The sequence below is a fragment of the Lithobates pipiens genome, unplaced genomic scaffold (genome assembly GCF_037356315.1).
Source record: "Lithobates pipiens isolate NorthernLeopardFrog02 unplaced genomic scaffold, aLitPip1_a1.2 Scaffold_16, whole genome shotgun sequence".
In the NCBI taxonomy this organism is placed as follows: domain Eukaryota; kingdom Metazoa; phylum Chordata; class Amphibia; order Anura; family Ranidae; genus Lithobates; species Lithobates pipiens.
The window spans coordinates 626,336,461-626,363,485 of record NW_027507748.1 but is presented as its reverse complement, the minus strand read 5'-3'; the positions used below and the strand labels follow the sequence as shown (position 1 = coordinate 626,363,485).

General features: G+C 40.5%; 1 protein-coding gene and 1 long non-coding RNA gene across 10 annotated transcripts in view; one reads left to right on the top strand and one right to left on the bottom strand.

Moving 5' to 3' along the window:
* Positions 1-27,025, bottom strand: part of NBEA (neurobeachin) — a 901,556-nt gene that overhangs the window by 443,026 nt on the left and 431,505 nt on the right. For 8 of the 9 annotated variants that reach the window (XM_077484128.1, XM_077484132.1, XM_077484134.1 and 5 more), the window contains 4 exons: positions 24,254-24,434; positions 20,470-20,597; positions 13,354-13,461; positions 7,327-7,495 (listed from right to left, as the gene is read on the bottom strand). In XM_077484128.1, the coding sequence (XP_077340254.1) occupies positions 7,327-7,495; positions 13,354-13,461; positions 20,470-20,597; positions 24,254-24,434 (586 nt within the window). The remainder of the gene's footprint in view (positions 1-7,326; positions 7,496-13,353; positions 13,462-20,469; positions 20,598-24,253; positions 24,435-27,025) is intronic. The other variant, XM_077484129.1, reaches the window with a different exon arrangement.
* The window catches only part of LOC143983955 (uncharacterized), a 102,366-nt gene that overhangs the window by 71,868 nt on the left and 3,473 nt on the right, over positions 1-27,025 (top strand). The window contains exons 3-5 of the long non-coding RNA XR_013274694.1: positions 9,421-9,504; positions 17,726-17,865; positions 20,289-20,409. This is a non-coding gene — a long non-coding RNA (uncharacterized LOC143983955). The remainder of the gene's footprint in view (positions 1-9,420; positions 9,505-17,725; positions 17,866-20,288; positions 20,410-27,025) is intronic.

Sequence of the window (27,025 nt, the reverse complement as noted above, 5' to 3'; positions counted from 1 at the left end):
ATCTGGGGTCTATAAGACCCTAAATCTCTCCTCTACCTAAGATCAAAAAAAAAAAAACATTGTACTTTTTTTTATTTATTTATTTTTAACCAAAAGTTTACTTCCACCCTACACTGGAAGCGACGTCATGTCATCGCTCCAGTCATCCTAGATCATAGAGGTAAGCAGAGACAATCTGGTCACCTCCATGGTTAATCATGTTAACCTTCAAAAGTTTTTGGGCTCGCTGGTAAGAATGGTAAGCCTAAAGCCTCATACACACGATAGGACTTTGTACTAACTTTCCCGTGGATTTTTGTACAAAGGGCGTCAGCCAACTTTCACCAAATCATGTGGTTTTTCTGCTCTTTACCGCCACCTTTGGTCACCTACTGTATTGTTGTCTGATCTTTTGCATTGGTTCTGAGCATGCCTGTTTGTACTTTGTACAAAAGTCCTATGGTTTTCTGCACACACGATCAGACTTTGCTCCATCGGACTTTTGTTGCCAGAAAGTTTGTCCGTTCGCACAGCCAACAAAAGTCAGATGAAAACCAAAAAAAGTTTGTCCGATGGAGCGTACACACGGTCGGATGTTGCTCCAAAACAGCTAATTTGCATGTTTGTTGTCAAAAAGTCTGATCGTGTGTATGGGCCTTAAGAAACACCGGTGGGGGGGGGGGGGGTGTCGACACACTCATCCCACTGATTATAAAAGCAATCCAGCAGCTAATCAGCCACTCGGATCGCTTTTATGAGAAAGATAATCGCTGGCTGAAAAAAAAACACTGGGGTTATGACTGACAGCTTCAGCCATAACCCTGGTAAACCACTTCAAAGCCAAAATGTATATATACGTATTGCGGTCGTACAGCTCTAGATGTAATCTATAGCTCCAGCTCTGACAAATCCCAGGAGTAGAAGGAGGAAGGGGCTTTCTATGTGTTAAAACCAGAGGGGAAAAAAAATCTCTCAACAGCGGGTTCTCAATCAAACCTTTGAACTTTATTGTCTACTTCCAATTGTCAGAGTCTTTATTTAAAAAGAAAACAAAAAAGAAAAAAAAAAAATCAAATACATAGCTTTCAATTTTTTTTCCTGCTTTAAACAATGGATGTGACAAAAATAAAGGCAGTCTTCTAAAGGCAGGCATCTGCAATGCATAAAGGAAAGGAATGCTGGATAATATGATGAACCAGTGAAAGCTGTGCATGACTAAAAATCTTGCGTTGGAAGGTAAAGCAAAAATAAAAAATACCCCACTGATGTAAAACCTCCTGACAAGCATCTCATGCACACAGAAAGCTGCTTCCCACAGGGCAGAGCCATCAGATGCCAGACAATGAAAATGGAGCAGCAGCGCAGGGAATGGGTAGCGGAATGGAGAGTGGAGGCACTTTGTGCTGCATTAGTTTTACAGGACGATCGGCTCGCACACACACTGAAAAGACAGAGGGGCTCAGGGGAGATGCTAGCGTCTGACATGTTAGTTTTTTTTTTCCCAAACCTTTCAACCTCTAGAAGAATTGCAATCTGTGGAAAGGCTGGATCTATTTACTCATTACAGATTTCTGAAAATGGCTTTACTCTGACACAAACACCATTCACACCGAGGTGTGTAATAAACAATTGTGGTCTGACAGAAGCATGTTCTCTTCCCATTGAGGCCTTTGTGGGCTGCACTGATAGCAGCCATGTGTTTAGAGGAAAGGCAGGAGAATGACTACAGGATCTTAAATGGCACAAGAGGAGAAAGCCGAAGACAAATTTGGCAAGGCTGTGCCAAGGAGTCAGAATATACGATGTGAGGATCAATTCACTAGGCTATTGTTATTTCACATATTCATTGTTGAACTTCGATTATCTTCTCCCTTTTGGTCTGTTATATATACACCATTGAAAGGATATGTTTGGTAAGTGCAAAAAACAAAACGGAAAAAAAAAAAACAAAAAAAAAAAAACTGTTGATCCTGCCAAAAATCTTGTGAGCTGATAACTTCCAGTGCGCTTTGCTATAGCTGACTGTTCAGATAGCATTCTTCCCAGTTATCTATGTGAACAATAAAACACTTCCCAACATATTAAGGAGAAGAAGAGGGAGGGCCAACCTGAGGGTGATAACATTGCTCCTCCATAGCTACAATACAGTGAGTGAGCGTTGTCACCCTAGGACGGGAAGTGTGTTACTGCCAGAATACTTATGCCATGTACACATGACCGGATTTTTTGACAGCAACGTTCAGAGGGAACGAATCCGTCTGACAATTTGATGGTGTGTGGGCTTCATCGGACCTTGTCTGTTATAAAATCTGATGGACTTTAGAAATAGAACATGTTTCAAATCTTCCCACCGGAACCAGTTCCTATCGAGAAAACTGCTCGCCTGTATGCAGGTCCGATGGATGAACAATAATGCAAGGGCAGCTATTGGCTACTGGCTATTAAACTTCCTTTTTCTAGTCCCGTCTTACGTCATTGTGTTAAACGATCAGACTTTGGTGTGATCATGTGTAGGCAAGTCTGTTTCAGAGGAACTCCGTCGGAACTCCATCGAAAAGTCAGTTGAAAAGTCCGTCAGAGTTCATTCCGATGGAAAGTCTGGTCGTGTGTACACTGCATTACAGTGCTTTTGGAAAGTATTTACAGTGCTTCACTTTTTCCACATTTTGTTATGTTAAAGCCTTATTCCAAAACCGATTAAATTCATTATTTACTAAAAATTCTACAAACTACACCCCATAATGACAATGTGAAAGAAGTTTGTTTGAAATCTTAGCACATTTATAAAAAAAAAAAAAAAAAAAAAAAAACATGTACATAAGTATTCACAGCCTTTGCTCAATACTTTGTTCAAGCAATTTGGCACCAATTACAGCCTCAGGTCTTTTTGAGTATGATGCTAAATGCTTGGCACACCTATTTTTGGGAAGTTTCTACCATTCCTCTTTGCAGGACTTCTCAAGCTCCATCAGGTTGGTGCTGCAGAGATGTTTAATTGGGTTCACATCTGGGCTCTGGCTCGGCTACCCAAGAACATTCACAGAGTTGTCCCGTAGCCAATCGTTTGTTATCTTGGCTGTGTGCTTAGGGTTGTTGTCCTGTTGGAAGATGAACCTTCACACCAGTCTGAGGTCCAGAGCACTCTGGAGCAGGTTTTCATCAAGGATGTCTCTGTACATTGCTGCATTCATCTCTCTCTCGATCCTGACTAATCTCCCAGTCCCTACCATTGAAAAGTATCCCCACAGCATCATGCTGCCACCACCATGCTTCACTGTAGGGATGGTATTGGCCAGGTGATGAGCGATGCCTGTTTCCTGCAGACATGCACTTGCCATTCAGGCCAAAGAGTTCAATCTTTGTCTCATCAGACCAGAGAATTTTGTTTCTTATGGTCTGAGAGTCCTTCAGGTGCCTTTTGGCAAACACCAGGTGGGCTGTTTTACTGAGGAGTGGGTTCCCCCTGGCCACTCTACTATACAGGCCTGATTGGTGGAGTGCTGCAGAGAGGGTTGTTCTTCTGGAAGGTTATCCTCTGTCCACAGAGAAATGCTGGAGCTCTGTCAGAGTGACCATAGGGTTCTTGATCACCTCCCTGACTAAGGCCCTTCTCCCCTGATCGCTCAGTTTGGCCAGGCGGCCCGCTCTAGGAATAGTGCTGGTGGTTCCAAACGTCTTCCATTTATGGATACATACACACATACTAGGGCCAATTAACCTACCAGCATGTCTTTGGAGTGTGGGAGGAAACCAGAGTACCCAGAGAAAACCCACGCAAGCACAGGGTGAACATGCAAAACTACATGCATGCAATGTGTGGGCTGGGATATGAACTAAAGACACCAGTACTGCAAGGCATGAGTGCTAACCACTAAGCCACCTTGCTGTCTAATGAAAGCTGGAAATAACGGCGACATAGCTAAAATCCACTTTGGCAATACGGCACTCTTTCCCTTAAATAAAAAGGATTTACATGAAAAGGGGATTTTCAAGGAGAAATGTTTTTCTATTTTGTGTAATCACATATTGAACCATGGTGTTGAGATAACCTGGTGCTGCATCTTAACCATAAAAAACAATGGTTCTCCTTAGAATATGCCATATTTATTTGGGCAGGGAACAGACAGCCAAGAAGAAGAATAAACAGGGCAGGTTTTCTGCTGTTATGAAAGCAGAAATGAATAGGGACTGCACACACACCCATTGCAGTCTGTAAATATGATAACACAGCATAGCTGTTTAGCGATTTACACCTTTGGATCCACTCCTCCAAGCTTCAGGTACATGCTCTGAGCACCATTTTTGATGACTTGAATGGGGTCCTAAAACACAGCCAGGTACAAGTCATGCCAGCTATGAAAAATACAGCTGCATAATTGAGTAAACACTGCCCATCAATATCCTGGTGTAATGTACCAGGAGCCTAATGGGAAAGAAATTATTAAGCTGTGAGTGAAAAGGTCACATTGTTTAATAACGGAAAACTCTCAAGCACAGTATAAAACTGTCCAACACAATATAAAAGGTTTAATGTGGTATAAAAATGTCCAGACCAATAAGTTACCAGTTTAAAGCAGCTGCCAAACCCGATTGCTTGAAAGACAAATGTTTCTGCATTTTTTTTACCCTCAGAAAGAATTTCATTTACCAAATAAAATGAGAAAATTACAACATTTTTAACATACGTTATTGCAAGCCCATTGGTGTCTAAAAAGGGTGTGTTCAAGGCATAACTGGAAAACTGGTATTGTTGGCATTTGCCAACAGAACTGGTGCTAATAATGCTGCGACACAAGATTGAATTGTCCGGCGGACTTGGTCCGCCTGACCACAGTACGCCGGACAATTCGATCGTGTGTGGGCTCCAGCTGACTTTTTCATTGTAAAGTCCGGCGGAGTTAGAAAGTAGTTTTGACTCAAAATTTTTCCGCCAGACTTGGCTTTCAGCGGACAATCCATTCGTCAGTGTGCTAGTCCGGTGGACTAAGAAGGACGCACGCTCTGAAGCTGGTACGAGAAGGAAGCTATTGGCTACTGGCTATTGAACTTCCTTTTTCTAGTCCCGTCGTACGTGCTGTACATCATCGCGTTAGAAATACCCGCACTTTCGGAGTGTCCGTGTGTCGCCAAGTACGTTCGTTATAAAGTCCGGCGGATTGTTTGCCAGACCAAGTCCACCGGATAATTCGATCGTATGTACGCGGCATTAGGCTACTAAAATCTCATTTAACCTTGTACTAAGGAAATGGCAATACAATTGCAGTACTTTATTATAAAGGCATTTTTGACCATATGAGAACCAAGGGTATTTTCAGTGACTGCAGACAGTATATTTAGACATAACGTTGTGTTTAAAATACAGTCATCTTTGATTCATACACAGATTCTCCTTATGTATATTAGGCAGCAAAATGGGCATCCCCATAGAACTGTCGAGTTTAGACAAAGCTAGTTCCAAGCAAGGACTTCTTTACTTTCCCAATAAAGAACCGGGTAAGTCTGCTCTAAAAATTCAAGAAAAATGTTCTGATGAAACATTTTCCAGAGTTTTCTTATGAATTTTCCAACAAAAATCCAACAGCGTAAGGCTAGCTTTAGTTACCTACCACCTCCAGTGTGTGACTAGACAAAGTAGTAGCGAGAGTCATAACCTCATCACACTAGTCAACGTCTCCTTCCTGTCGGCATAATTATTGTCAGCACACATCTGCCATATGCGTTACCAGCCATATTGCAGTTGTAAAAATGTTTTTTTTTTATTAAGTCAAATTATCTACACTTAAATTAAATGCATTTCATATTTTATAATGAAAACATTCACTTTTTGATAGGTGTTTGGAGAATACATTTACTATTTTGAAGTGCTATTTGTGCTTACCCTATTACCCTACTGCCCGTGTAGTAATTTGATGGATGCAAAAGAAACTTTTTAACATATTTATAATAGGAAACCCAAAAATACTCAGCTAATGTGAGTAAAATCAGTTCAACCAACAAATGCGGTGGACAAAAACAAAGGCAGTTTGGAGAGGGTTACTGAGCAGATAATGTGGCATGTTATAAATGCATATTTATCTGGAGGCAAAACTGCCTCTATGATGTCACTATGATGTCTTCATTTATATTGAACACATCTGCATGCATACAATAAACTGATCTGAGTAGCTCATAGCAGTGGCGCACTAGGGTTGGTGTCACCCAGTGCAGAAAAAATTGGTGTCACCCCCCCTTCACCAACTATAGTCCCCCTCCCTCAGTACAGCCCTCCTTTCTCAGTACAGATCCCCCCACTAAGTACAGTCCCCCCTCCTGCAGTATAGATCCCCTCCCTCAGTACAGACCCCCCCTCCCTATCAGTGCAGACCCCCCTCTCTATCAGTGCAGACCCCCCTCTCTATCAGTGCAGACTCCCCCTCTCTATCAGTGCAGACTCTCCCTCTCTATCAGTGCAGACTCTCCCTCTCTATCAGTGCAGACTCTCCCTCTCTATCAGTGCAGACTCTCCCTCTCTATCAGTGCAGACTCTCCCTCTCTATCAGTGCAGACTCTCCCTCTCTATCAGTGCAGACTCTCCCTCTCTATCAGTGCAGACTCTCCCTCTCTATCAGTGCAGACTCTCCCTCTCTATCAGTGCAGACTCTCCCTCTCTATCAGTGCAGACTCTCCCTCTCTATCAGTGCAGACTCCCCCTCTATCAGTGCAGACTCCTCCTCTATCAGTTAAGACCCACTTCAGTGCAGATCCCCCTCCATCAGTCCCCCACATACTTATGGGGCATGGATGCTGGCTTAAAGTGTATGTAAACCCTAACAATGAAAGTTTCTTATTTCTCTTCTGAGAGCTCCCAACAGCCCCTTAGCTGCATAAGCTCCCACTGCACTGGTAGATTACAGCAACAGGGGTAGGACAGAGGAAGATTTCTACTGAAGCAAGATGAATCAACACTAGGGACACAGCATGCTAATAGTAAGTTATGTCCCTTGTGCTGATTTTTTGTTTTATTTTTAGATAAACTTGGGCTTTAAACAAGTATTTATTTTCTCTTTAGTGAGCTCTGACTCGCTGCATGTGAGTAGACAGATCACCATTTGGTTCCATACATGTTTGTTACCCTATTTTTTCAGCTTTTCTCTTTAAATCTGAAAAATATCTATTTGTATATCTTTCATTTCTAGAAATGTCTATTCCTTAGCGATTGAATTAGGTTAAAACATTCCCTAGCACTATATATTCTCTATACTTGCTGTCTCCTGTAGTGCTTGGCTGTACTTGTAGCGGTGGAAGTTGACATTTACTTTATAAACCCATAGGTAATCATGAAATAGGCAACCACTGTAAAAAGCATACCTGTACTCGTTGGCGAGTTAATTTCTTGCCTGATGTTACGAGCGGACTGGTTGGCAGAGCGCGCGGTCTCTCGCTGAGGTTCCAGTATATCACGGTATTTAGACACCATTAATACAGATATAAAGTAAACTACAGCCAGCGCAAGGAACTGGGCTTGTTTGCTGTCATCCTGAAAAAAAAAAAAAAAAAAAAGGTTCTGTCAACAAACCCTTATATGCAATTAATATTAGTATACTATTAGTACCCATTTACACCAGGGCAATCCAGGTGAGCTTATTGTGCATTGCCTTGCATGTGAACATACTGTAATTTGCACCAAGATAGCCCCAGAGCTAAAAACAAAATGAAAATACGATTTGTTGAGAAGTAAAATATACTTGAAATAGCTTTACATTTGGTCATGTGTATATTATGAAGCCTCAGTTCCAGGTCTATGTACTATATAGGGATGCTACCATGGCATATCATAGAAGTTAGGTTATAAAACAATTAAATCTCTAGTGACGCAATGATAAACTTGAAAGACAGAAAACAAAAAAAGAAACAAGGCCACTCATTTCAAAGGACTTCATTTCCCATCCATTTCTCTGTGCCTGTCTTCTGGGACTATCAGGATGAGTTTTCACACCACAAACCAAGCATCACGTGCCATGTGCTAAAAATACAACATCTTAGATAAAAGCCACTAGAATAAGCCATAAACACCACTTCTAAAATACCCAATGTACACTGTATAGCTTTCCTACCCAACTCTTTCAGACTAATGTGCTCATTACCAAAGAACAGGTTCCCTTTAAAAGAGACCCAAGTGTAAGGATGGTGCAGGATACCAAAAGAAAGAGAAGACTTTTTACCAACACACCAATCTTTAAAATATCTGTCAATAATACACTATGAGAAATATATGAGGAATGGCTTTGACAAGCCTTAAGTTCTACATATGGATCAGTATGTATTTACATACATGGACTGTGCATGATGCGGCCTGATTATAACTAAACCAGCTAGAGACTCAATGAAGGAAGCGAACAAGATTCATGAATGCATCCAACCCAATGACTGCTGTGATTAGTTTAGACCATTAACATTTTACCCAAAGCACAAAACAGTTTACCTTGCATTTGGTCCCAGATTACACAAATTACATTATTTTCCTAACAAGCTTTTCAAACAAGCCATCTCTGACCTCTCTAGCTGGTGGTGCTGCAAAGTAATTGATTCTCAAAGATCACAACACAGATTCTGAAGTTGGGTTTCAGCTGGTTTATATCAGCTTAGAAATACCTGCAGTGTATTTACAATGGAGAGCAGGCACCTTGCAAAGGCTCTGGTGCAATAGAAGATCAGAAAATACCCTAAGATTTCAGTGCTTGCCGTGAACTTATTTCTCCACAATGCCTATAGAGGTGAGGGTTTGCTTTAAAGTGCTTCTACAGCTTATTCAGAATATGTATATACTGTATGTTGGTTAAAACCTGGGCACAGGATCATTGTAAGTAAAGTACTCCAAATTCTCTACACGTTAATAAAAGCTTTGCTAGCTCGTTATCGCCTAAAGCCCATTTCACAATTCACAGAAGCTGTACTATAGCTTCAAGCAATGAAAAGAGTTCTATGAATGAATGCCAGACTAATCACAGCTCTGCCTCCTCCATTCACATATTACTTTTCATTGTGGGATTAACACTGCAGGGTTACGTGGGGCAGTGGACTAAAGATTTTCAACTTCTAATTCAATTCATGCTCCCTATATATTCCCTTCTGCTGATAAACAAACAAACCCAACTAAACTTTGAGTTTAGGCAAATTGCATCTTTATACATTATGTATAACTGAAATAGTTTTTATGCATATCGATAGGCACATATAAAAAACATTTGTCATTAATTTAAACCCTGCCGAATAGTATTATCTGAAATTTAAAAGATTATCTTTGTGCGATACTGAGTGCAATTTTTTTTTTTTTTTTATGGAGCAGAGAGAAGTTAAACAAGCTGCACTATATGGTTAAATTCAGCCAAGTAAAAGCTTTGTACATAATTGAAATGCATATAGGTGATCTATGTTATTTATCATACAATGTTGTCACCCTAGGGCTGCAACTGTGTTCCTGGCAGGAGAAAATAAAGGAAAAGCCTGGAAAATAAAAACGAATGCAGCCAGCAAATCTAAGGACTGGTAAGCTGCAATGTACTAAATCTTTGTTCTTGGGTTAGGTACACTTTATTACTTGTAATGATTCTATTTAGTTAGCCTTTTACCCAGCAAAAGTGACAGTTGCATGTCAATTCTGCAATCTAAAACCTGCCTGCTCAGTTTTTTCATTGTTTCACTTTAGTTCCACTTTAATTGCCATTAAAAAGCGCCCCGTCCACAATGCCGCAGAACAATTTCACTGCAGAATGAACAGCTGTCACCCTGTTAAAGGAATATGAAAAAACATCTACTGGCAGGGTGGGCAGGTAATAAAAGTATGTTTTAGGGGAACTCAGTCAAACAAAAACTGCTGTTAATACTTGTGATAGACTGTAATGTATATGTAATTTTGCATTTTGCCCATAGTTCCATGTCAACGCCCTGTAACCCAGCTCCCAAGGCCTGAAAACATGTTACATGGCCTTGGGAGCTAATTTCTGGAGAAATTTCCAACAAATATTAGTAGTAGAATTTGAGGGTAATGGTGAGGACTCCAAAAGGTATGTGTAAGTACCTGCACTTTATGCATGTTACCAAATTAGATTTTTTTTTCACAGATTAATTTAAAAAATACATTTTATAACCATAGGGGGACTAAAATATTTTTTTTATATCCGCCTGGAGATCTACTTTATTAGACTAAAATAATTTACTCCTTGCTCAGAAAAAAAATGGGAAGTCAATAGGCATCTGTTTAATACACTACAGGAATAGTGTACTTGTATTAAGAGCAAATTAAATAGGCAGCTCGATGTTTCCAAGGGATAATGGACTATAGTTCTAGAAACCCATAATATAGTTCTACAGCGCAGTCTACTGGCCACAAGTAGAAATGCAAATACACAGTCTCCTAGGCTATGTTAAAAAAGTTTTTTTATATAAAAAGGATGAAAAATAACAGGATTTAGATCTAACAAATCAGCATTACAGAAATAAATAGCTGAGCGCACACAACATCTGTGCTTTTTTTTAGTGCATCCTCACAAAGGAATAGCTATGGATAGCCACATGTGGGCCTGTAAGCCTGTCAGGATAGGTAGAGTCAAGGTCTTACCAATGATAGATTTTAAGCAACATTAGCGGAGGCTGGCTTAAATAAGTCAATATGTACCACCATCCTAGAAAAGCAGCACTGGGACTTCTCAGGTGCTACATAGAATCATATCATAAAAAAACATAGTATATTAAAATGATACCTTTTATTCAAGAACATGATATTGAAATTAGTACTTTTATTTCAAAATAGGATTAAAAGTGTTGATAAGGGTTAAATGTTAGGGTTAAGTTAAATGCTGATGGGTAAAGTTAGAAAACTTGTTACAAAAAAATAAAAAATAAATGAACTCCTGCAAGGCAATGTTATAACGTGCTAGTATGTTTCGCATACTAGCACATTATGCGTAACTTTCCTTAAAATTAAGCCTGACAGAGCTTCCATGTTCACCTGGTTTTCCTTCCGGGTTCACGGGCTGTGGTTCTTTGAATGGAGGAGGTGCTATGATGTCACTCATGAGCATGCATGCGGGAGTCGCTGTTCAAGGCACAGGGCTCTGAAGTAACAGCATACCTGGGGACGTCACCGTCTGCTTCACAAGTAAATATGTCCTAAACAGTGCACATTTAGGAGATATTTACTATACCTATAGGCTTACCTATAGGTAAAAATCTGCCAAGGGAGTTTACTTCCACTTTAAGTGTTATGTTTTTTTTTTTTTTTAATAACAAAGATTTCATACTTACCTGCTCTGTGCAGTGGTTTTGCACAGAGCAGCCCCAATCTTCCTCTTCTCAGGTCCCCCACAGGCACTCCTGGCCCCTTCCTCCTGCCAAGTGCCCCAAGTGCTTGCTCCCGAGTCACTGCTCTGTGTATCCATTTACACACTAAGCACAGCTAGGCCCTGCTTTTTCCTCACTGGCTGTGATTGCCGGTATTGGGAGCCAATGGCTCCTGCAGCTATCTCAGCCAATAAGAAGGAAGAGACCCAGGAGAGCCACTTCTCGTGCACGTTGCTGGATCGAGATGGGAGTCAGGTATTTGGGGGAGCTGGGGGCTGCTGCACACAGAAGGTTTTTTACCTTCATGCAAAAAAACACAAACCTTGAGCCTTTTCAACCACTTTAAAGCAGTGCATAGGGTTAATTGTTAAAATTAGGTTTATAGTAATGTTGCAATTTTTACTATTTTTGGGCAAATTCTAATTGCAATAACAGGTAAATGGGTCAAAGCCACTAATCAATCACCAGCCAACCAGTGCTCTATCTGCAATTGTAGCACTTGCACGCTAGTGCATTGAGCATTAGGACGGGGGGGGGGGGGGGCAGCACCAAACCAAGACTAAAATAAGGACTACCTTTCCTTTTTTCCCCTCTTCTGTCCACCTCTGGACATTGATGGCTAAATTCAGCAAGAAAATCTTAGGATTGAAAGGCTCCAGAGGATAATAAAAGGAGTCAAATGTTTAGTTATAGTTCAGGGAACATGAAAGTGAGGCTGTCAGTTTAAAAAAAATAAAAACTGAAATTCTTGGCTACTGAAAGAATATTATAACTCTTTATTAGGCTGCAGGTTTATATGCTGTTGTCCAGCAGAAGTTTTCAGCATTCAATACTTCTGTAAATGTCAAACACTTTTATTGCGTCTGCTCAACCTACCTGCCCTTCATCACTCTTGAGTTCTGTAGTTGCATAGGGACCCGCAGAAGGAACCACAGTGCACAACAGGGTACGCAATATTAAAAGCTAATGACTTTGCTGGAGGCTAAATTGTTGGACGACAGCAGAGTTCGGACATTCAGCCACCAGAGATTCAGTGTCTTCTGTTGCAGAAACAAAGCTTTGAATATTTTCTTTAGAAAGCGACAGCCTCTGAAAACCTTTTTTTGCTTTTGTTTTTTGGTCCACAGGACTGAGAAAAAGCTCAGCGTAAAATGCTAACTAGATGCTGCCTCCAATAATCTAACAGTAAAATTTATATAATCTATAATACAAACATGACACAAGCAGCACAGCTTGTAGAAAAGGGCATCTTCAATCAAGTCTGCCTAGGGAAGTCTGATCAAAATTTGGAACTGTTACTGACATTTCTGTTTGAGTTATGGTTTTGATGGAAATTCTTGTCAGAAGGGTACATTGATCATTGATTTTTGCAAGTAAAAGCTGGTTAAAAATTGCTTGTGTATGTAGGGGGGCATAACAGACCAGTTTTAGGTCAGGGACATGAGGGTTCAAATAGAAAAACACATTTGCTTTCAGTCCAGAAGTTGAGATGCAAAGCTCTCAAAAACCAAAGCTAACAAACAATGAGACCAGAAAAGCTGCTCCAGGTGAGTGAGTCTTTGGTTAATCCCCACACACACACTAGTCAGCTGCTACCCCAACTCGCATTCTGTTTAACATAAGGAAATGATTCTGGATGACTGCACTTCCAAAAATCCTTTTATTGAAGCTTTATATGACAAGTGGTTGACAGATGGAGCAGGGGATAAAAAGGTATACGCGTTTCGCGCAAATGTAAGAGGTAATGACTAAGCGCTAACATTTGCGCAAAACACGTCTACCTTTTTGTCCCCTGCTCCATCTGTCAACCACTTGTCAAATGAAGCTTCAATAAAAAGATTTTTGGAAGCGCAGCCATCCAGAATCATTTCCTTATATAACAAACCATGGGCCTTGGGGGGATTTGTTCCTTTAAATGACTTACCCAAACTACACTGTTATATTAGATACAATAATGCTTCTCTTCTGGGGTCAGCCATTTAACTCAATAACCCAATAGCATCAGTACAGCATCAAATGTCAGTATAGTACTACAGAATAAATAAGCACACTTACCACATCACGGAATACTACTGCTCTGAGGCGATTAATATCAACATCTTGGAGTAGCCGATCAGGATCCTTGATTGGTGAAAGGTTACCAGAAACATTGTCCACAGGGCTCTATAAGCACATAAATATAATGTATTTATATAGTAATTTTCAAAACAAAGCTCACATATGGTCACACTGTTCAGCAAATGTATTAAAACCATTGAGGACAAATTCTGACTAGGAATTTGGAAAGGTCATTTAATGAACAATGGTAAATTGCCAATGTCAGTGATATATACCGTAATTATGCGTATGAAGTACATTGCTACTTTTCTCATACCATCTTAAACATACTAAAATATTAGAGCTCAACAACAGAAATATTCATGTTTAGCAAAGGTTAAATGTAAAAACCAGCTCCAGCCACAACATGGAGCGAGAAATGTTAGAATTTCAGTTTGTTATACCTGTCTCTGCCCTCATTAGAGAATTTTCATTACCAGGAACAGGAAGTAAAGGAGACACGCTAAGCAATAAAATAGGATTTTTGTACTCGCAAAATCCTTTTCTTGGAGTCCACTGATGGACACAAGAATTCAACCTTCGAGTTATACCACTACCTACAGGAGGATTGGACAGTGGCAAACAAAAAAAAATTGTAGACCAGACCCAGAATACTACCTCCTAGTATCTGCACTCCTCAGTTTGTAGTAAAACAATACTGAAAGTATGATCATAAACACAGAGGAGAGGGACCTGTGTCACCCAATGGACTCCAAGAAAGGGATATTACAGTGAGTACAAAAATACTATTTTCTTTCTTGTCCACTGTGGAACATAGGATCTCTTTAACATTAGGGAAATCTCAAAGCAGTTGAACTGAGGGGATGTGCAACTCTACGCACAATCATTTACAGGTCCGAGAAAACCATCAAAGAACAGGGGACTACCTGCACATTAAAGGACTGCCTGAAGGACCTTAATGCCTGAAGCTGGCATCAGATGAGGCAGCAACATCCACCTGGTAGAACTTTGAGAACATGCGAACAAAAGCTCAGCCTTGCAAATCTGAGGAATTGGAAAAGACAAAGAAACACTCATAATTCTAGTAGAGAGTATCTTGACAGGAAAGAATGATACCCTGTTTTGAGACAATAAGCTTGAATGAAGGTCTAAGCCACCCAGAATTACCAAAATAACTTAGGATACAAGCTGTATAGGTGACATATCCCTATTTTCGTAATAGTAATTCAAATCAGTGCGTTAGGTATCAATTACCCTTACAGGTACCCACATTGATCTGTATATATCGACTTAATCCCCCTAATGAATATAGTTTACCAAACCAAATACAAGCTGGTCCACGGCATTAACTGACTCAGTCTGACCAAAGAGTGGATAGACTTGTCTCACAACAAAAGAATGTTGCATCGCAGACATCTGGAGTGAAACTGGACAAAGGAAACTTCTTTGAATCAGGCTGCCATCAGACTGAGGACACTAAAGCAAAATCACAAAATTAGATGGTTTCTGGACTGGAGAAGTCAAAACAGAGAGGCTTCAGTTTATCCTGTGGAAAGAACATTCTAGCTTCAGTGGTTCCAGCAAATGGTTTCTGAAGGTTCAGGATGCACCCAAATCACTCTAATAGCTGGACAGTCAAAGATATGTTGTCTAAAGGAACCCTCGCTGACTGTTGACTCAACAAGAGGGGTGCCACAAAAGTGCAGCAGGAAAAATATTGGAGCCAGCACCAGAGTAAATACCTGAAGTGCAGACAAGAGGCTGAAGGAAAGGCCACAAGTAGTGTAGGGGCTCCACAGAAAAGTGTAAGACTTGTGGATGTGCTAGAAAATAGAGACATGTAAATAAGCATCTTTAATGTCCACAGAGGGCAGAAAGTCTCACCAGTGAAGAGAAGGACTAATTTGGTGGCTTTTGCTCAGAATCCTGGACATGAATTAAGACATCCAGAGCCTTGAGATCCAAGATGGGGCTAATTCCCCTTTTGGGAACAGTGAACAGGCTAGAGTAAAACCTCGAAAAAACTCTTCTGTTATAGAAACAGTGGAAACTGCAATGGCATTCTTGGGACAGAAAACCTAAGCGTACTGGATAGAGATCTGCTTATCCATGTGGTGACATAAGAAAGTTGGAAGTGAGAAACTGAATTGGGGGAAGGCTTGAAACTCCAGTTTATAGCTCTGGAATACCACCAGGCATCAAAGTATAGGAGGTGCAAGCTGCCCAATCATCCACAAAGGTAAACAATTTCCTGCTGCTCTAGATAGTGGCTGTACAGCTTCATATAAAGAAAGGCTTGTGGAATAATCTGGTAGACTAAGTGCAACACTTTTTGGATGGACTATGAGACACTGCCCCTTGGGGTTTTGTTGATTAGGAATATGCAGCATACAGGGAGACCAAGAGCTGGTCTGAAGAGATACTGACTCTTGAAGGCTATGTGGAGCCCAAGACTTTTTTTTTCTTCTACAGACGAGGGTTTATGCAGTTCAGAACTTTAGCCAAGATGACCTATTGCATGTTAACCGACATGAGACATATGGGAAATGAGATGATAGGCTTCCAGTAAACAGTTATAGCAGTGGTCAGATCTCTTTCAGGAATTTTGAGCAGTCAACCATGGTTTGACAAAGTAAAGCTACAGCTATGACCAAGTAAAGGACAGGACCTGCCAGCAAGAACAAGCCACTTATTTGGGTCCTTAAACACATCCACATGCTCTACTGGAATAGTACGCCCCTTGTTAAGGCTAGAGAAAGCCAGATCCACTTCTGCACTAAATCCCCCAAAAATGGATACAGAACTAATCAGCACAAATTATCAGAATGCTTCCAATTTCCATAGGGAAATCATTGGAGAATGAGTACAAAAGGAGAGTCTTTGCGGCTTTAAGATATTTAAAACAGCACTGGTAGAACAAACAGGCTGATCCTCAGACTTCAAAGCACTAAGGCATCGATAAGTGCCAACAAAGTCTCCTTTAATTTGGAAGTAAAAGCAGTAGACCGTGATTCATTATAGGTAAGTTGTTTAGTCATGTACGGGCCAGCAGAAACAGATCAAAGTTCTATATGGCTCTTTGCAAGAAGCAGGGGCCACAGGGAGATACTTCAACACTGTACAGTGGAAAAAAACAATACTCCTCCTAGCAAATGAGGTCAGTGCCTAATTCCACAGTATTAACACATTCTGCAGGCAAAATCAGTGGGAACTAGGAATATGTACCCAACAGCATGTAAACATGTAAATTAGGTAGCTGCCCGACTAGCTTACTCATTGAGTCTTCAGAGACAGGGCTAGCACCGAGGCAATGCCTGTGACTATGGACGTGGAAAGTGCTCTACAGCAAAAACTCTTTTTCCCCATGTGGAACCCACTTCTAGGCTAACCCCACAACTTCCAGTCCAGGGGATCTAGAAATAGTATGACAAAAGCCAGTCTGAAGGCCACTGCACTAGATACCTACGATTGGAGAGGAAAACACCAGCAGTGATTTATAGAAGAGCCTTGTTTGAGGGGGAAAAAAAAAAAGAACAGTAAAAATGTGCTAGCAAAATAAACTGATTGGGTTTTAACACAGCAGAGCTGAAAATAAAGACATTCGTCCTTCTAGGACACTTGTAAAAGAAGCTAGACATGCTGTAGGAAGAGGTGTTATCCTGGGCTGGCCTACAGTTTTACTTTGAACTAGTATTCAATCCTCCTGTAGGCAGCACTATAACCAGAAGGTTAAAGACTTCCTGTGTTCCATAAATGAATGGTAGGGAAGTAAAAAAGTGTCCTTTTCTATGCGATAGGTGCCTCCAAACCTAGGTACGTGCAATAGGCTGTATTCCAGTTTGGAAGATGTATGGTTCTGAGGGACAAGCACAGAGGAATGTATGAGGGGACACATCGGCAGAGCTCTAAATTCTTTGCAAGTCAAATTTTGCATAATGCACACAGCCAGGCTCAGCAGCTGGATAGCTATATTTAAAGCAAATATGGTATTTACACCTTACAGCTGTTGTGGCAATTTATCATACTTAAAAATGTGAGGGGTTAATTTCAAGGTACAGTTCCTTCAAAGGACTACAGAGGAGTGATGTCATGCCACCAGTGCCTCCGTATTTGGTTACATGGCTGATACATAAGGACTATCAGAGTGGCAGTTTCATTCCTTTGTAACAGTTGGTTTCTGCATACTCCTTTATCAGCTTAAAATACTTGGTATGGCAATCAGTCAGATTAGCGGGTGGCCTTTAAACAAGCAAATGTCCACTTTTATAACACCTTCTTTAGTGGGCAAACATTTAAATATTAAACTAAATGTTTTCCTTTAAATATATTTGTTTTTAATGTTCAATTTAAATTTTTTTTCCATATTCAGAGTGCTGCTAAAGAAGTGGACAAGTAGGTACTGTAAATCGTTCAGAGACGAAGATTTGATTACGTGTTGCCCTATGCTTAGGCTGCGCTAGCTCTATTAACGCCCACACTTTTTCTGTATAACACATCTTCCAAGGGCAGGTGAGGACGGGATTAGGAACATTTCATTTAATGGTATTTATTTAGAAGGTATTGTTCAGTTTGCACAAGGCCAATAAGAGCCATCTGAGGGAATGGAACGTACTCTCTTACTCGCAAGGGACTGAATTGTAACATAATGGCTTCTCAATGATAATTGGCCGTCTGCCTCTTCCCAGCTTGGCTTTTAATCGCTCAGAGTATGTTTCTGATTTTAAAAAAATCAGGTCACTCCAGTAGTGTTTTTCTAAGATTTATTTCATCCTTTACCAGTGTCTAAAGCTTTATAGTACAAATTCAATAAGTCCCACTAGCATCCAACTTAATTCAGTTTGTTTAACCTTTGACAATACACCTTCCTCCAGTGCTCTGCAGATAGTCTAGAGAAGTCCTGATCAGATAGATATATTTCCTGTCTTGCCTTGAGCCATGTTACATGATCTACACATCTTTGTCTCCGAGGACACTGCCGGTAGAGGAGAGGCTGTCTGTCACCACTGTGCGGCCAGCACTCGCATGTTGTATAAAGTATTACGTGAGATCTGCTGTGCAATAAACTTCTCTCTTATGATCATCATGCAATGTGTTCATTGCATACATTTATAAGAATGTGTTACTCTTTGTTTAGTTGTCCAAATAAAATTGAATGAAAAAAAAAAAAAGGTCTCCTTGCCAATTCTTACCCCTTGGTGCTACAAACTAAAGAAATCCTGTGCTACTACGATCTACATTTACAGAAGCTGGGAGAGACCAGAGTCAGAATCATTTGGGGTATATGACAAGCTTCTTTGATCTAAAAAAGTGTTTTCATTCTTAGCTGCAAAACTTCAAGAACCTTATTTAAAGGATGTGTGCCTTTTCCTTACTGTTGTTTGCAATGGCACCCATTCAGAAAATTTGCATCAATTTTGAAAAGTTGCCTGTACTACTCTGATGAGACTTTGGTCTAGAGAATGTAAAGTCGCTCCGAAGTCGCACATGAAATTGTGCGACTTTGGAAACATGCTAATGTGAATGGAGCCTTAGTGTAAGTATAAGAAAATGCTTGCTACGGAAAAATGTTTACTGGCCGTGGCATCTGGATATTGTGTTCCCATCTCCTAAACACTGCCTACCTAGAATGCTGTTAGTATACAGGGAGGCAGCGTCTGTAATATGCGTCAGCAAGAACATCACAGACTGCATTTCCTCTAATCTAAGTGAACATTAGGAACAGATGGGGGTCTCCAAAACAGTATTTTTTTTAATTTTTATTACAGGTACTTATTTAGCACTATCAATTTATGCAACGTTTTAAATATATATTGTATGTGAATGTACAATATATAGTTAAAGCATTGCATAAATTTGATGGCGCTATACAAGTACCTGTAATAAATAAAATCAGTCCCTGCCCTCAAGAAACTTACCATCTAAGGTCCCTAACCCACATTCATTGATACACATACTAGGGCTGATTTAGACAGGAGCCAATTAACCTCCCAGCTTGTCTTTGTAGTGCGGAGTGCACAGAGGAAACCCACTCAAGCACAGCAGAACATGCAAACTCTGTGCAGGTAGTGCTGTGGTTGGGATTCGAACCAATGGTACTACTGTTGCTAGGCAGAAGTGCTAACCACTTAGCCACTGCACTGTAAAATGTACATTCCTATGCGTACACAAAAGCACTAAATCGTCGTTTTTTTTTTTTTTTTGGTTTTTTTTTAACTCCAGTAAGTACTTTAGTACTTTAAGTGCAGTTATCCTTTAAAAGTACCAAAATATGCAACCAAGCTGAACAAGCATTTTAAGGAATACTTCTGTAGACAGTAATGGAAGCTATGGTAGATATATGTATTTATATAATTATTCTTTATTTATTAAAGACTCACATATTAGTCACAGCTGAACATTAAGGCCCCTTTCACATATTGCCAGCTGTGTGATTTTCAAAGAGCAATTGTCACATGATTCTGCATGTTGCATAGGGTCAGCCTATTGACTTGAATGGGTTGCCCTATGTGCGTTTGTCACCCGAAAAGATGCTCCTGCTCCTTTTCAAGCAATGAGCTTCATGCGATTTTTAAAGCCATGGTTTGCCACAAGATCCTGATGTGTGACAATTGTGGCAGATTCACATAATGTTTGAGGTGCCATTAAAGGATAATGGCATCCAAATATGCGTCGCACATTTTGCAGTGATAGCCACGCGATTTGGAATCACAAGTAGAATCGCAGAAATTCTGCCAGCAGTACCAAATTACAAAGTATGAATGGGGGCCTAAATAAAGAAGTTAAAAAATATATGATTTTTTTATTTTGTTGTGTATGTTTTTTCCTTTTTTTCATATAACTTTGCTTCATATTTACACATGATTTATAAAAGCGATTACAATTTATACCTTTTACTTGATTTAAATGTAAATTTTGTGTATTGCTTTGCACAGCTGAACACAAGTTTGCCATTGTGTCAAATCCTACCTACAAGAACTGTCAAAACCGTTGGATGCCTATATAACTACATCAAGCAGTCTTGAGAATTCAGCTACTCATCTGAAAACCTTACTGGTAAATATTACGTGCTTTAGGAGCATGCTTTGTTATAGACTACATATAGTTTCAACTTACCTTGGCTGTACTGGAAGCTGGCACATTCTGCAAATTATCTGGGATTTTTCCACTGCTTGCAGGCTTGGTTACTCGCTCCCGCTGCCTTTGCCGACACTCCAGGCAATTTCGTACAGCTACACAGCAAACTAAAAAAGGTTTAATCAAAATCGACTCGCATGTAGCTCATATCTTCAACACACTATGAGAAATAAAAGTTTATATAATGGAATCTGATAAAATGAAAAAAACTCTACAGGGTATGTTCATGTTTGTTTTTAGACATAGTACTCAGCCACAGCACATTCATTTACCTACAATGCAGGTTAGATGGATACGTGTTCAAGGAACATATCATTATACCAAACCCATAGGCCCTTGACCCAAGACGCTTTGAGATATGACTGTGCTGCTATGCCTTTTTATTTTCAAAATAGGGTAGTAAAGAATACCTGAGACTAAAGAGTAACTAATACATGCGAAAACTGAAACAACTTTTCTTAAAATATAAATTAGTATGTACCATCTCGTTACTTTGGAATGAACTTCTAGTTAGTCAATTAGGAACGATCAGAATTTAAAAAAACCGTGTGGTTTTAAATACAGTGCACCCAGAAAGTATTCACTTTTTGCACATTTTGTTACATTACAGCCTTATTCCAAAATGGATTAAATTCATTATTTTTCTCAAAATTCTACAAACAATACCCCATAATGACAATGTGAAAGAAGTTTGTTTGAAATCTTTAAAAATTTATAAAAAATAAATAAAATAAAAAAATTCCATGTACATAATTATTCACACAGCCTATGCAGTTTTTCCCATTCTTCTTTGAAGGACCTCTCAAGCTCAACCAGGTTGGATGGGGAGCGTCATTACACAGCCATTTTTAGATCTCCCCAGAGATGTTCAAATGGGTTCAAGTCTGGGCTCTGGCTGGGCAACTCAAGGACATTCACAGAGTGTCCTGTAGCCACTCCTTTGTTATCTTGGCTTAGGGTCCTTGTCTTGTTGGAAGATAAACCTTTGCCCCAGTGTGAGGTCCAGAGGGCTCTAGAGCAGGTTTTCATCAAGGATGTCTCTGTACATTGCTGCATTCATCTTTCCCTCAATCATGACTAGCCTTGCAGTTCCTGACACTGGAAAGCATCCCCACAGCATGATGCTCCCACCACCATGCTTCACAGTAGGGATGGTAATGGCCAGGTGATGAGCGGTTCCTGGTTTCCTCCAGACATGACGCTTGCCATTCAGGACAAGGAGTTCAATCTTTGTTTCATCAGACCAGAGAATTTTGTTCTGTCTGGCTACTCTACCATATAGGCCGGATTGGAGTGTTGCAGAAGTGGTTGCTCTTCTGGAAGGTTCTCATTTCTCCAGAGAAATGCTGGCAGGGCGGCCCGCTCTAGAAGGAGTCCTGGTGGTTCCAAACTTCTTCCATTTAAGGATGATAGTGGCCCACTGTTCTCATTGGGATCTTCAATGCTGCAAAAATGTTTCTGTACCCTTCCCCAGATCTGTGCCTCGATACAATCCTCTCTTGGAGGTCTACAGACAATTCCTTGGACTTCATGGTTTGGTTTGTGCTCTGACATGCATTGTTAACTGTGGGACCTTATATAGACTGGTCTGTGCCTTTCCAAATCATGTCCAATCAACTGAATTTACCACAGGTGGACTCAAATCAAGTTGTAGAAACATCTCAATGATGAACAGTGGAAACAGGATTCACCTGAGCTCAATTTTGAGTGTCATGGCAAAGGCTGTGGATACTTACATCCATGTGACTTTTTTCTTTTAAATAAATTTGCAGAGATTTTAAACAAACTTCTTTCACATTGTCATTATGGGGTATGGTTTGTAAAATTTTGAGGACAATAATGAATAATCAATTTTGGAATAAGGCTGCAACATTCACAGAGTTGCCCTGTAATCACTCCTTTGTAGTCTTGACTTAGGGTCCTTGTCTTGTTGGAAGATAAACCTTCACCCCAGTCTGAGGTCCAGAGCTCTCTGGAGCAGGTTTTCATCAAGGATGTCTCTGCACATTGCTGCATTCATCTTTCCCTCAATCCTGACTAGCCCTGCAGTTCCTGACACTGAAAAACATCCCCACAGCATGATGCTGCCACCACCATGCTTCACTGTAGGGATGGTATTGGCCAGGTGATGAGTGGTTCCTTGTTTCCTCCAGACATGATGCTTGTCATTCAGGGCAAAGAGTTCAATCTTTGTTTCATCAGACCAAAGAATTTTGTTTTGTGGTCTATGGGAATGTTTGACCATTTTTTGAGAAGTGCATTTGTGAGTTCAGGCACTGATGTTGGACAAGAAGGCTTGATTTGCAGTCTCCACTCAGTCATCCCAAAGGTGTTCTATTGGGTTGAGGGCAGGTCATTTAAGTTGCACCACCCGAATTTTTTTAATCCATGTCTTTATGAACCTTGCTTTGTGCACTCGTCCAAGTCATTTGGTGGTGGTGGTGGGGGGGGGATTAGGGTGTGAGGTTGTTTTTCAGGGGTTGGGCTTGGTCCCTTAGTTCCAGTAAAGGAAACACTTAACGCGTCGGCATGCCAAGACATTTTGGACAATTCCATGCTCCCAACCCGATAGAACGCCTTTGGGATAAATTAGAGTGGAGACTGCAAGTCAGGCCTTCTCCTCCAACATCAGTGTCTGACCTCACAAATGCACTGGATGAATGGTCAAACACTCCCATAGACACACTGGGATGCCATTAAAGTTCATGTGCGTGTAAAGGAAGGCTTCCCAATACTGACAATTTAGTGTATATGACCATAAGAGCCACATCAACTGCAATGGTGATTAGAATGGAGTAGCTTTATGGGCATTTGGGCTTGAATCCAAAACAAACTCTCTGAAGCTCAAATACCTATGTTTTTCCTAGCAAATGAATCCAACTGAATTACTGAACAGCAGATTAATTTTTTACATTAACCTCTCCACAACATTCTTGGCATTTTTCAGTGTCACCCCTCCAAATTCTGTTTAGGAACCAGAGATAGCCCAGCAAATAGAGCTTGCTACATCACTTTGGCCTAAAATAAGAAAAATGAAAAAATTATCTTTTTCAGGGGTTGGGGCTGGGAATACCTTTTATCCATGTGGCATCGAGGCACGGTGCCACTGGAATAGAAAAAAAAATGTTGAGATCCAAACTGTTGGCATTTGCCCAAACCTGAAAAATCAGTTCAGGGTGGGCTGGCTGTTTAGTAATTATGAATATGTCGTTTAGACTTTTAGAATAACAATCTTCCAAATGCCTCAATATTTGACTTGAGATCGGTGAAAAAAAAGAATACAGCAATGCAGTTAAAAATTAGCCAGAAGTCTTCTAAAAAATGCCTATTTTTTGACATGTTCTGTCAATCCAGAAAAGGTTAATTCACTGTGACAAGTTCATGCTAAGTTTTGATAAGCTGTGACTGTACCAAGAATGGATTTTCTATAAAATAAATACATTTAGAATTCATAGAATACATTTATAAAACCTCTCTGAAGACTCTACTGGAGACTGCAAGTCTTGAATTCATCACATTGTTCAGCTCTGTATAATAAGCCTGCACAGTAGGTGATTTATAAATATATAATATCAAGGCAGATCTAGAACTAGGTCAAAACCTTCCCATAGTGAAATATAGCAATGTATTCCTACAGGCAAGGAACTTTAACTCTTTCCACAATAGAGAAGGAGGCCATGCACACCGTGCAGGAGGCCGCTCACTCTCCTTTTGCATGGCAAGGGTTACCAGACACCATCTGCACTATACAGCATGAACTTACCAAGCCTCAGGCACTGTCGCATTAAGCCACCAGATGACATGTTCTTCTCTGCTTCAATCTCACTGAAATTCAGGGAACTGGCAAAAACCAGGACATCCACCATGGCCATGAGACGGCTGAGGAACGTCACCGCCGTCTCAGATGACATACCCTGTGTCACTTCAATATTCTCCAATTCCGTCTTAAAACAAAGTCACAAGAAAATTAAAAAATGTCATTTCGTTATAATGATCGCCAATGTTAATTGCAAAGGCCCAACACAGAGGCCTGTGTAAGTCAAGCATTCAAGCTTAGGGCTAAGGACAAAACATATTAGCACAGATGTATCACACTGAGGCAACATAGTTCAGACAGACCTTTAATAAGCACACATTATGTGGGTTGGCAACAACAATGTTATGCTTTAAAAAGACAAATGACAGTAAAGATTAGCTAGTGTATTGCAAAACATGCAGAAACGAGATTTTAAACCCACAAACAAATGGTTGAAGCTGACCACATCATAGAGCTAAATTAAATGACTTTCATAATATCAAAAGCTAGTTGTGTTAAAAAGGACATACAGGGTCAATCTATATGTCTATAGTAGGGTCATGGGAGCATTTTTCAAGAGTGTCACATATGTATACCCTAAGTGAGGGGGTGGCATCAAAAAGCAATTATAATGGATGTGATGCTCTTTAAAGATCACATATATATTATTTAAAAAATAAAAACACTATCCATGAGAAGTGGTAGACTAAGATTGGCCAACAAACTCCTAAAGGTTGGTGAAAGGTTGGTGGATTAAGGCGGCTTTCACACTGTGCTGCCCCGGGCATCGGCGGTAAAGCAACGCTATTTTAGTGCCGCTTTACTGTCGTTTTAGTGGTGCTATATGGCTGCTTGCGGCCGGTTTTAACCCCCCGCTAGCTGTCGAAAAGGGGTTAAATCTGCCCGCAAAATGCAGCCGGAGTGGCGTTTTGTCGGCGGTATTGCAGCACTGCCCCATTGATTTCAATGGGGAGCAGCGGTGAGTTCACCGCTCCAAAGAAGCTGCTGGCAGGACTCTTTGTGAAGCCCTGCCAGCGCACCACTCCAATGTGAAAGCCCTCGGGCTTTCACACTGGAGTGAATGGAGCCTCTTTTTACAGGCGCTATTTTTAGCACTGTAATGCCTGGAAAAAGCTGGCAGTGTGAAAGGGGTCTAAAGGATAAGGTCACCTTTCATATTCTGGGTGTAACATGTCACGAACGAACCGGCCCCTGCTTCCCCCCAATCCCCGATCTGATGGGTAGCGGGGATCTTCTCCCTACCCACTAGCTGTCACAAGTTTACAAAAAAAAAAAAACATGGCCGAGCGGGGCTCTGCCTGCCCAGCCGCACCACTCATTTACAGTTTCCTGTGAATAGAAAACTACAAGGTCAAGCAGTCTTTGCAGCTGTTGTAGTTTTTAATGAACTACCACAGCGCTGTGATGGTTCATTGAGTCTTCCTGCCAGATTATATCGGCTTCCACATGCGAGGAAGCCTATGCACTGACAGATATGCAGTATTCCTGCATGGCATCAGTGATCTGCTGATCGCTGGTGCAATACTTTACAGGCTGCTGCAACAAAAAATAATAAATTCATTTTTTTTACCTGGGGAAAAAAAATGTGCATTTATTTTTATTTTTTTTAAAGTGAACTTACCCTTTACGTTTTTTTTTTTTTTTTTAAGTTAGCCTAACTTTTCATTTCAATCCAGATCATCATTTCAATGGACTACTGGCTTTCAATTCAACCTTAATTAAAACCTCTGTGACAAGGTCAGATATTGTATTCGGCTGTGTATCACTTTCGCTCAGCAGTTTTAGAACTGCTTTCCAAACCAAAATAAATTTCACACTTTTCTAGAACATGAAAGTTTCAGTTGGTATTTTAATAAATATGCAGTATAGACACTGATAACCAAGAAGCTTAATGTAGAATTTTTTTTGCATAAATAATACTTTTAGATAGATTTATTCAAAAGTAATATTCCTATTATGCTGATTAGAGATCACAAATATGTGCAACTTAAAGTGGTTTTAAAGGCTGAAGGTTTTTTACCTTTATGCATTTTGTGCATGAAGGTAAAAAACCTTCAGTGTGTGGCTTCCCCTCAGCCCCCTCTAATACTTACTTAAGCCCGATCTCGATCCAGCAATGTGCACGAGACCCGAGGCTCTCCCAGGCCTCTCTCTCCTGATTGGCTGAGATGCAGCAGCAGGAGCCATTGACTTCCACTGCTGTCAGTCACAGTCAGTGAGTCTTATGGGCGCAGAGAGCCAGCTCAGGAGCGAGAAGGCACGAGTGCCCCCACAGCAAGCGGCTTGTTATGGGGACACTCGGCAAGGGGGAGGGGCCCAGAGCACTGGCAGGGGAACTGAGAAAGAGGAGGATCCAGGCTGCTCTGTGCAAAAGCACAACACAGAGCAGGTAAGCATGACATGTTTTTTTTTTTTCTTCCTTTACAATCACTCTACAAAGGAAACTGGGACGTGATGTATATGCATAGACTTATTCTTTTTCCCAATGCCATACTCTGATTACAAATGCAGAAAATGATGAAAAGACAGGAGGAGACAGAGTTTCTGATGGCAGAATAATCAACTGTGAATTTATCACCAAGTCTTGGATCATTCTGCTGATTTTTAAATTTCCAACACATCTATATATAATTATTAACAACCCCACAAGTCATTCTCTACAAGGGGTACAGAGACAGCGTTCATGAAGTCATCGGGCTTAAATCTGTAAATCTGTGG